The sequence below is a fragment of the Carassius gibelio genome, chromosome A10, assembly GCF_023724105.1.
Source record: "Carassius gibelio isolate Cgi1373 ecotype wild population from Czech Republic chromosome A10, carGib1.2-hapl.c, whole genome shotgun sequence".
In the NCBI taxonomy this organism is placed as follows: Eukaryota; Metazoa; Chordata; class Actinopteri; order Cypriniformes; family Cyprinidae; genus Carassius; species Carassius gibelio.
This window is the reverse complement of record NC_068380.1, coordinates 10,551,222-10,562,762: the sequence shown is the minus strand read 5'-3', so window position 1 is coordinate 10,562,762 and position 11,541 is coordinate 10,551,222. Positions and strand designations below refer to the sequence as shown.

At 38.8% G+C, this 11,541-nt stretch overlaps 1 protein-coding gene across 2 annotated transcripts in view; it reads right to left on the bottom strand.

Annotated features, from left to right (window-relative positions):
- Window positions 1–173: 173 nt before the first annotated feature.
- The window catches only part of LOC128021133 (CD166 antigen homolog), a 59,040-nt gene continuing 47,672 nt past the window's right edge, over window positions 174–11,541 (bottom strand). Inside the window, exons 4-16 of one of the 2 annotated variants that reach the window (XM_052608112.1) lie at window positions 10,627–10,691; window positions 8,471–8,558; window positions 7,921–8,094; window positions 6,333–6,457; window positions 6,095–6,224; window positions 4,433–4,545; window positions 4,224–4,350; window positions 3,969–4,090; window positions 2,389–2,518; window positions 1,546–1,572; window positions 1,149–1,263; window positions 768–897; window positions 174–375 (exon numbers count right to left, since the gene is read on the bottom strand). In XM_052608112.1, coding sequence (XP_052464072.1) covers window positions 807–897; window positions 1,149–1,263; window positions 1,546–1,572; window positions 2,389–2,518; window positions 3,969–4,090; window positions 4,224–4,350; window positions 4,433–4,545; window positions 6,095–6,224; window positions 6,333–6,457; window positions 7,921–8,094; window positions 8,471–8,558; window positions 10,627–10,691 — 1,307 coding nt within the window. In that variant the 3' untranslated portion in view covers window positions 174–375; window positions 768–806. The remainder of the gene's footprint in view (window positions 376–767; window positions 898–1,148; window positions 1,264–1,545; window positions 1,573–2,388; window positions 2,519–3,968; window positions 4,091–4,223; window positions 4,351–4,432; window positions 4,546–6,094; window positions 6,225–6,332; window positions 6,458–7,920; window positions 8,095–8,470; window positions 8,559–10,626; window positions 10,692–11,541) is intronic. The other variant, XM_052608113.1, reaches the window with a different exon arrangement.

Here is an 11,541-nt window from a genome sequence, read left to right as displayed (position 1 = left end):
CGGGAACAAAACAGCTGTGCCCACCACATCAGCGATATGCATGAAACAATATTCACTGGGAACACAAAAAGAAAAAGTCAGAATCGATCAAAAGTAAACGCAGTCCTCAGTGCAGACTAAATTTACAACACAAGTGGTTTTTTCATTTACACTTTTGTACCGTGGTGGGGGGGTTTATTTCTTTTTTTCTTTTCCTTTTTTTTTTTTTTTTTTTAGTAAATAGTTCAGTTGGAGTAGGAAATATTCTGGAAACATTCTGTGATGCACTGGAGTAGCCTGAAGGAGGCGTCGCCGTCCAATCAGATGTCTGGAATTAGATGATTGACGTGTAGTACTGCACATTCAGTGTGACAAGGCCTCTTTCCTGGTTCATAACTGGCACACAAACAAAAACAATGAATGGGATTAGAAAAAAATGAGAAAAAATATCACAAATATTGAGTAGGCTTGCTCAATATTGCACTTAATTCAAAACCAAATGCATGATACTGACCAGTTAGCTGGTACCTCTATTAGCTACTGTAATATACAGTACTACAATGTTTACATCACACTGTACTAATGATAGTCTTAACACCTGACTGATGTAAGCGATGACAGACATGCACAACTGTCGTGACTCAAGTGTGATTCTATTTTAACGCCTTTCACTTCAGTGAAAAAGGAAAAAAATTATGCATCACCCATCATGCAGTTATGGCAGGTGTGAATTTTCAGCCCTGCCCTGAGCTTTGAAATAGTAAAATTGCAGGAGAAAATATCCTTACCTCCTTCATTCTCTATTTTTTTAACGGCTCTCTCCTCTTTTAGACATCTGCTTTATGATTGTTCTCCTCCAGTTTCTTACTCTCCTCTGAAGTGCCTGTCTCCTTCTCTCCGGTCTTCCAGCTGCCTTCTCTATAACAGGACAATTTTACCTTGATTAATCTTTCAGCACGTTTCAAACTGAGCTCTTGCGGCTAGACCATTTCTAGCTCGCTTGCTTCTCATGTCAATCTGAACAAATCATGACGATGCATAACAGCAGATACTATGACTCCTACTGCAATCACATGTACTTTATCCGTAAAGGTTGTAATTTAAAAGTAGGCGATGAAATATACTCAGCTTTTTCTTACTCAACTTATTTGTGCATGTTGGTGTCTTACCTTGTTTTCTTGATATAGAGCCAGTAGATGAGTCCCACCAAAGCAGCGGCTACAAAGAGTCCAACCAAGACACCCACAATCACTTTGGTCTGCTCCATGCCGCCTTCATTTTTTTCTAAATGCGATGGACAGATAAACACTATGAATTCTTCTAAAGCATTATGCCTCTAGACAGGGAAAGGCAATCCTGGGAAATGAAAAACCATTGACAAAACCCTTTTCTTTGAGAAAAATTAAAGCTGGATTTATTTCAAGACGACATTATTCAGGTACAATTCAAACATGTGAAGGCACAAAGTTTGCATGATGTCAGGATGCTTGACACCCTCCGACTCATGATCTTAACTTCTACTTCATTTTAAGTGCTATTCAAGTGAATGAAATCAGATGATCTTACCTGGTTTGGATTTGTGCTCCTCATATACTGAAATCAGATATAAAATAAAATTAACTGGGTGCAAAATGAAACCAAACGGGCATTTATGACAAATTTGGTGAGGAAAAAGCCACCACCCAGCTGTGGTTTAGATGCAAAACCAATTCAAAGTATTGTCCAATCAGATTCTAGTAAGGAAGGTGACCGCAAGCATGCCATAGCAGTCGGAAAGAGAGGAGGAAGAAAAGGGACAGCAGTCCAAGCACCCTGACACAGACAAACAAAACCAGAGCCAAAGCCAGAAAGCAGAAAGAGAGTGAACAACAGGACCTGAGGGAGAGCAGCCAGCCCTCTCTTTCTAGTGTTCACACCAGGCCACTAATAATATTAATATAGTAAAATGCCACTAAATCACCCTGCATTTGAATGGTGCATCAGGCAAAACTGTGAAACATGCCAGCTTTACCAATCTCTTCACGTGCACGTATAAGAGATGTTAGATGTGGCATCTACTTATCAGGGCTGTCAAACTACTCTTATTTGCGCCATTAAAACATGTAAAATGAAACAAAAAGAGCAAAATATACATCAATAATCCTAATTATGTCATCATTAGAAAACGATATGGTATGTTTCACCTATTTTTGTTGATCAAATAAACAGGCAATCTCAGTGTTTGTGTTCGATCTCAAACCACTTGTTATTAACCATGTCAAAGATGTACGCTAATGGTTCTTTTTGATGTAAATATATTCTTGACAGCCCTATAATATGAGCCTTGTTAAAGGAGGCGATTGAGTGGTTAGTAAGCTAAGCGGTCCTCACAGCTGGAAACCCCTTCAGCGAATTCAGTGAGTTACTTACGAGAAAACACGCTGATGTCCCTCGTGTCCTGGCCGAGTTTACTGGTCACTTGGCAGCTGACGGTGAGGTTCCTATTGGGCACCACGGTTATTTTGTATGTGGTCTTCCCGTCAAGATATGCCGATTCATCCTGCAGGACAACAACAATTGCACTTATTTTTGCAGTAAACTTTTTATAAACAGAATATCAACTTTTTCTAACCGTTTTAATTTTATATATATATATATATATATATATATATATATATATATATATATATATATATATATATATATATATATATATATATATATATATATGAAAAATACAAATAAACTTAAGGCGCTATTTAATACACCTCACCACTAGAGGGCGCTAATGATCCTCAGCTCATTTATTATCATACAGTCTGCAACCACACCCAGCGTTAATGGAAAGTCCCACAAACACACACACACACACACACACACACACACACCCTCAGGGTCTGGAAGCACGAGTTCAATGCGTGTCAGTAATCACACTTCCATTACATGCGTCTCCATCACAAACACACTTCAATCTCAGTGTCATTAGGCAGACAGTGAGCAGTGAACCCCTCAAAGAGCGCAGTGTGAGTTCGCTACTGACACCAGTGACACTGCGATCCACAGGATCACACAGCAAAATATTCCAGAAATAAGCAGCCATTAAGACACAATTTAGTCCAATATATATTGTGTATATATAATACATGATGTATTTCATGATATTCATTTAAACACAATTTATTTGTTAATGCAAAAGCTTCGGATTATGCCCACCAAGACCGCATTTATTTGATAAAAAATACAGTAAAAACAGTTATATAGTCAAACATTATAACTATTTTTATGTATTTAAAATTTTCATTTATTCCCTTATGATTATAACCATTATCCATGTTTTCATAGTAAAACATAATACTGTAAATACATGTTATTCCAAATTGAGTTATGACTCATGGGATCCACACGCTATGTCTGAGATATCTGGGGTAACACACACAGGCTAGTTTTCGGTGTCCTGCTTTGGCGTCCCTGTCCTCATTGTCCCGTTTTCCTGTCCTGGCTGTAGTCTCATAATAAGTGGAAACAGGGAGGCAAACTCACATTCTTTAAAGGAGAGTCATCAGCTCCCCTCATATCTGTTTGGGAGGGTGGCGAGACGTGCCTTTTTGGAAATTTGCTTATTGTTATACAAAAATCCAGAAACAAAAGCAAAGTCGCTTGCAACAAAATACCAGAGCCGTCAGTCTGTGGAACACGGGATGAAAAATAATTCTTTGTGTGATTCCAGACATTTCAGTCCCAGGACAACTGCTCCCTTTTTAACGGAAACAGAAAGTTGGCTCTTCAATTCTAGGTGCCGAAAACCTGCTGAAACACCTGTGCACCTTTCATCTTGTCTAGACTAGAACTGAGTGAAATATCTGGGCATCTCTCCTTCTCACATAAAAAAAAGTACAAGATGCAAGGCTCTTTTGGGAGAATAGTGATGTCTAAAACATGTTAAACAATTCAGATCTATATTATTCTCTATATTAAGATCTATATTCATTCTGACAGGGGCAGTGACTCACGGTAGTTCCATTGACACTCCACTGCACTTCAGGTTTAGGTGACCCCTCTGCCTCACACGTCAAGATTTTATGTTTGCCATCATTGCTGCGATGCTTGGTCAGTCTCAGAATTTTGGGACCACCTGGAGATTATAAATGTATGCTTTCATACAGTATACAATATAAATATAAAAAATATAAAGTGTGTGTGAGGATATTCACAAACACATAGGAATAAAATGGTAAAATATTAAAAGTGTATATAATAAGTCTTACCTTCTACAGTAAGTTCGAAGGATAAACTGCGTTTGATTCCTTCAATGGACACGTCACACACATACAGGCCTGCGTCACTATACGTCAAGTTAGAGAAGTCGGGCAGTTTGTCTAGTGTAAGGTCACCCTGGAGAAATTGAAAGAGTGGTTTGTTTAGCATGACTAATCGAACCTAACCCAGATCTGTTAGATTCCCTGCGATCTCTTACCTTTTTCCATGTCACTTTTGCTTCGGTAGAGGCGTTCTTTTCAAACGACACCTCCAACTTTTCCCCGAGCTTCTTTAACACCTTGCCTGTAGGAGTGAGGCTTACATCCAGGACTGAAAGAGAGTAAGGGGAGATGACAAGCGTGTCTCAGTCTGCTGCAGGCTTCTTTTTTGTACACCTGTCCTAAAAATATTTCAACCACTGAAGAGGCTGAAATGCATCACATTTCTTCGCCAACTAAGATAGCTAAGGCCCTCGTCGCACCCCCTTATTCTCGCCTGAGCAATTGTTTTCTGTCCTCAAATAGACAGCTGAGATGCCACCAGCTTTGAAATCGCACCACATAGACGCCGTGAAATATATTTGAGTCTCCAAACTGAAGCGTCACTAAATCCACATTATGGAAATCATCGGGTCTCTTTTAACCAGACAGACAGACACATAACACACTCACTCATTCACCTCAATGAGAATTGGAGACCGTGGCAGCCTCAACTCGAGTCAAAAACTCCTTATTAAGCTGTGTGCCTGCTATCCTGCCCACTTCGCTAATCCTGCTGGAGATATCCCGTTTTGCTTGTGCATTAACTCATACTATAAAGAAAGGAATTCATTGGCAAGGAAAAGTTTGGTGAACTCCGACTGCTCATCTGTTGAGCTGAGTCTTGACTCTACAGCAACATTGACGCAAGCAACCGCTTGAGTTTGGTTATGCTAATGTTGTTAGATACTACACTCTGAATCTTTTAAGCCTAAAAGTCAAATTAATAATGCTCAATGTTCTAAAGTGTACCTATAACTGATGTGTCTGTGCCGTAATTTCCTGAAATATTTAACTTAAAATAGGTAGGTAATTTTTTATCCGGTATTTCGAAAGCATGATAAAAGCTCAGTACAATTTTAAGCGATTTATTTTTCCTTCTCTGCTTCCCCGGTGAGTTTCTTATTTATATTAACACTTTCCACATCTGCGGAAACTGGTCAAACTAAACTTAAATATATTCCCCAGGAAATGCTTGTGATTTTGTTTTTCAAGGCTAGAACTTTCGATCCATTTGCATTTATTCATGATCCATAAATGCAAACAGTATGCTAACAGGTTAGATGGTAATTTGCAGCAGGCTACCTAAAATGTGTGTGTCATTTAGTTGAGAATACATGTTTTGGATTTGAATTTATGACAGTTCATTGCCAAGAAGGACAGCATGTCAGTTTTTTTTTTAAGAACAACACAAGCTACAGTACACTGAATGAACACAGGCTGGCTGTATTAGACGATTATTTAAGCATAATATTGCACTAGATATCGCTAAACATCAATGTACACTTTAACCATGTTTTCAGAAAACCTGGTGCTTTTTTCTCAATGGAGAAAGCATGTGTCGGTTGCCAGATTGAGTAAATATAATATACTACTATACAAAGCATGCCTCTTGTACTATGTTGAGGAACTTGCAATTACGACCAACAGTACTACAGAGATGCATTTAGAAATCCAATTCTCTTTATTACTGCTTGATTTTAAACTGACTCGTCTATTTCCAAAATCTCAGAAATATTTTTCCTTATCTGTCTAACACTCCATCAGGTCTTTCACTAGTGTGCAGATGCCCTTAGATGAGAGAGAGATAGAGAAGAAGAGCGTATCATTTGTCCACTCACAGCTCACTGTGACCATCTGAGTGGACTCCAACACATCGTTGTCAGGCAGGGAGCACTTGTACACGCCAGTGTCCGCTCGAGTAACGCCAGTCAGAGTGTAGTTATTCTTGTCCATCACTGTGACCTTGCCCTAAAGAAGGAGAGAGGAAGACAGTGTAATTAACCTGTAGGGAAGGATACAGGGCAGACAGCAGGACCCTGGAGATGAAAGCTGTGGACACGGCCGGCAATCACTCACCTTAATGTTGAACTTGAAGCTGGTAGGAGGGGGGTTTCCGTCCGCCTTGCATATCAGTGTCACATCATCACCTTCTCTAATGGGACTCTGAGAAACAACATGTAGACTCACCTTCTCAGTAGGGTCTTAAAGAGAAAAAAGAGAAAACAAACATTAGAAGGGACAGAAGAGAGCCTGAGGAAGATGGCTGTCATTGCACAAATTCAGTGTGACTTTCCATATTCCAAGAAAAATATCATTCTTTAAGACGCTGCACCATTCTGCAGACCCCAAAGAGCTTAAACGCCTTCATTTCCGAAACCATTTGCAGTCTCTCGTCCTCTCTTTTTCACCCAGTAGCCACAGAGCGTTTCACATCACGTGTTCACCCCGAGGCACTGTACAAACCTCCCAACATTCAGATAAGAAAGAGAGAGCGAGAGCGATGCTACTGCAGACTTGGTTACTGGCATTATACCTAGAAAAAAACATCAAATTGATCCTGGCTACCAGCTGAGACCTTCAATTCAAGGTTCAGGACTCAAGAGATGGCTTCATGTACTAGGCGATGTACAGATATTCAGGCACCAGTGAACATGGATACCTCCAACCAGCTGTAAAATCAATCTAATAAAGCATCAAAGTGCTAGGCACAGCACATGTCACATCAGGACATTATCTCAGGTAGAGACAAAGCCCCAGCGCTTGACTACCAACACAGTGGAGCTAACATGCCAGATCCACCTTTGGAAGAGCTGGTTTGTGTACAAGTAACCATGTAAAGTCCTGTAACCTGAATCTACTAGCACAGTAATTGATACTTCACCTGAATTAAATATAATGATATAAAAAGACTGGGTAGCATGAATTTATAAGATCACATAAAATACTGCACATACTATACTATAAGTAAATGCATACAGGTAAACAGACATCTTTTTAATTTTATTGTCTTTGCTGGCCGTATCAAAAACAGTGCATTTAGGGTAATAAATTGCTTTTAATATTCCTCTTGGCTACATCGGCTAAGTTGTTGAATATCAAATTGATTTTAAAATAATAATAACAATGCTGATTAAATTAATACATCCATAATATAACTATGATAAAACCAACCATTCAAAATTTTGGGGTCAGTAAGATTTAGTTATTTAATTGTTTTGTTGCTGATGAAAGAAATGCATTCTTTTATTCAGCAAAGACACATTAAATAGATTAAAAATGACATTTATTGGGTTACAAAGATTTACGTTTCAAATAAATTTAGTTCTTTATGTATCCTAAATAAATGTACCAGTTTCCACAAGAATATTAAGCATCTGTTTTGAACACTGATAATAATAAATGTTTCTTGAGCACCAAATGAATGATGATGATGTGACAATGAAGACTAAAGTAATGACTGATTAAAATTAATCTTTACCATCACAGGAATAAATCGCTAATTAAAATGGAAAAATGGTTTTACATAGCAATAATATTTCAGAATATGATGATTTTGCTGCATTTTGATCAAATTACTGTAGCTTTGATGAACATATAAGACTTGAAAAAACAGTAGTGTCAGAAAACTGTTTAGTATGTAGTTCGCAGTAATGAAGTTACTCACAGTGGATTGGGAAGGTCTCGGATGTTGAATTCTGGTCGGGGCCCAACACATGCTTTGCCGTGCATGTGAATTGTGATTCTTTGTCTTCTTTGCTAGCTGTGTACTGCAGACGGGAAGATGTGCTGGACAGAGCTGTGACTGGGTCCTTGGTGATGGCAGACGTGATAATGATCGCTGTAGTCACACACAAACACACATCAGTCATTACAGCTGGCAAATGCAGTGACTGTCACACCTTGACACTGGAAGTGCCTTAAACCACAACGGCTGGATTCTGTCAATACTGTCAGAATGATCTCTAACTCTAACTAAACTAGTCAGTCCGAGACCACAAGCTGAGAAAAAAAGAAAAATAAAGATACATTTCTTGGCAATCAGTTTTTTTTATTTTTATTTATTTATTTTTTATAAATGAATCTTCTTTATTTCAGACAGATGGGGAAACAAATGGGAGAAGTAGTTCTGCAGCATGTCAAAAACAGGTACCAGGTGTCTGTCGATTAAAAACGGTGTGTTTAGTGCACTCATTTCCTTTAATATAATGACTCACTTTTGCCGTCATCCACTAGGGGCTGATTGTTCTTCATCCAGATGAGATCTGCTGCTGGGTTGGCACTCTCCGCTACACATTCCCCCAACTAACACACAAACACACATACGCAGAGAGAGAGAGAGAGAGAAAAAAAAAGGCACACTTGCTTTAGCGACGTTTTCACAACCTCTCATTAGTGGAAATTTAGATGACGTTCCAGTCTGCGATACTCGAACACTTTCGGTTTCGCCTGTGTTACACTATTTATAGACCTATGACACATAGTATCACAATAGGTTGTCACATGATGTGTCATTTCATTTGACAAAGTTTAAGTGTGTATTTGCATGTGACTTTGGGACACTTTTCTTGGGACTTTCCCTAATGTTGGTTCAAGGTACTTTTATCCCACTGCTACTGCCCTTGATGTGGGTAAGTCCCAAGGTGGCCCAGGGAATATACATTTATTTAAATAATGACATCATTTGTATGAGCTGGAAGTGGGTGGGGTTTTAACTCTACAGTTGCGATACAGGTCTTGCATTTCCTCACTTTCTTTTTCTTGCCCTTTTTCTTCTCTCTGGTTGAGTAAAAACGCTGCTAGAGGCCGAAGAGGCTCTGCATTAATAACACGCTGACAGGATCACATGCTGACGAGCTATCGGCCCCGGGATAGAGAAATCAGCAGAAAGAGAGAAGGGTAATAATGGCAGGAGAGGAGAGCAGACAGGGGGATGATGCATGAGTTCAGGTGTTCCGGGTGGTGTGAGAAATCCAAGATTTAGAGGAACCGTGTACCGTGATTCCGAACTCCCATAACACAACGGACCCTCCTTAGGAGCCGGACCATGATACATCACCTCTCAAGCGCAGAGTGCTGCCCGAAGCCTGTAGCTTCCACTGAACCGTGGAACGGAGCAGCTGTGACTAAGCACTTTCCTTCCTGGACTCTCTGGGGGATTCACCAAGACTGAATTCTGCCTGCTAATAGAGGTCGTTTATTTACACACGCTTTCTGCATTGTTTTAGCAACCAATTTAACGATTCTGTTTCATTGACGATTCTTTTAGTAATTTTGAGGAAGAAAAGAAATTGGATAATAGAAATGCAATTCCACTGCCAAATGATGAAAAAAAAAACTCAATTCAAAGTTATTTTATTATTATTTATATACTATTATTAAAGCATTTATTATTATTATTATGTATTAGTTTTTGTTTTTATATTTCCGGTTTCTTTTTAGATTTTAGTTCAAATGCTTTTGTCATTTTTGTTTTAAATTCCATTTTAGGTTTATTAATTTTAATAGCTCAGTTTTATACGTATTCTATTTAACTGTCAGTGCAAATTTGTATGTTTAAGTTTTTAATCTAATAAAAAAGTACACAAACCTTTTAATACAATCCATTTACACCCTGTGTTTTTTTTTTTTTTTTTTTTTTTTGTAAAATTGGCACACTTATTTAAATGTACTCTCTTTTTAAATGTCTTTTTCCAGAGAGCTTCAGCCACCTTGCATTTCAACTGTATTAAATGTTTTATATTCAGATGCGGTGCTCTTTCTTCCTTTCGGAAGTTTCGGCACTTTGAACATGACAGACCTCAAAAAAAAGACCCATAATGCTGTATACACAACCCCAGCCTTCCCCACTCCACACCTCCACCTTAGCCAGACATTAAAAAGAGAAAGTAATGGGGGAGGAAATGAAAAATAACGACTCCCAGCTCCATTTACAAAAACCAGTCATGAGGCCTGCGTGGGAAGTCTTGTATGTGCTCCAAGTAGTTCAAATCAAAGCTCCGTCTTTTTCTCATGCATCCTGTGTTGAGATGCAAACTCTAGACAACATAAAATGGGTTGTTTCCTGTGCAGCCATTGGTGACAATGCTCAAGCACTGCCTAAATCAAGTGTGTTTGCCCCACAGACGCGTTTGCTGTTGTCCGTATCATTAGCGCCGTCTTTGAGCCGCTTCTGACTGTGATAACAGAAGGTGTGTGTCAATGTTGAGACTACAAGAGAGGCATGCTGGGTAATAAAAACAAAGGCACAGGGTTTGATCCTGCACATTGTTAGTACACTGGCTGGTTTGTGTACTGGAGCAAACACTGGAAAACAACAGAAGCAACTAAAGCTCCAGGTCTTAAAGGGAAAAGTATAAATAGCACGACTCACCTGCGTCAGTTTGCCGTTTTCCAGTCCTTTTGCTTTGTTTTTGATTACGGGGTGTGATGGTTTTTCTGAAATAAGAGATAATGCATCAAAACAATAGGTTTTATAAAGCATAGCAGGATAGTTACTTCTATGCCTAGAATGTAGGTATTTAGTTTTTTATTTATTTTATGGATTCTTGGACAGTTAAATTCTATGGATTCTATAAAGAAAATAAATATATTATATATATATATATATATATATATATATGAGTATATATACTACCTTTTTACATATATAACAATGTGCTTAAAATGTCAACTACCCAGACCACCTACTTTGTTGGCCAAAATATCAAGTTAAGTCAAGTCTGCTTTATTGTCAATTCTTTCATATGTACAGTACCCCCGGTGCATACAGATAACACTAACAATCTAGATTAAAAATAAAATATAAGATACAACTATACGATAAGGGAATGTAAAAAAGACATAATAAAAATAAAAATAAAGTTAAATAAAGCAGTGCAAAGCACATGTCAGATAGAGTCCAAACCAGTGAAGTGAACAAACAGTGCAGATAAAAAGATTTTTAGTGAAAATAAAAAAGCTTATTCAGTCTGATTAAAGTGACAAAGGGCTCAAGAGCAGTTATTTTATTTAAACTGACTGATGAGGTGGTAGAATGACGTCAGTTCCATGGTGAATGAGGTGAGCAGATAAATGCTACACAAAGTGACTGGTGCACGTCAACGTATGTTTGGGGGTGGGTGGGGTGGGGGGTTCATAGTTCAGTGGTGCCTGGGCAGAAGAGGGAAGGAGGGGCTTCAGCTTCAGCGAGTTCAGCTTTCTGACAGCCTGATGGATGAAGCTGTCCTTCAGTCTGCTGGTCCTGGCCTGGAGACTCCGCAGTCTCCTCCCTGATGGCAGCAGACTG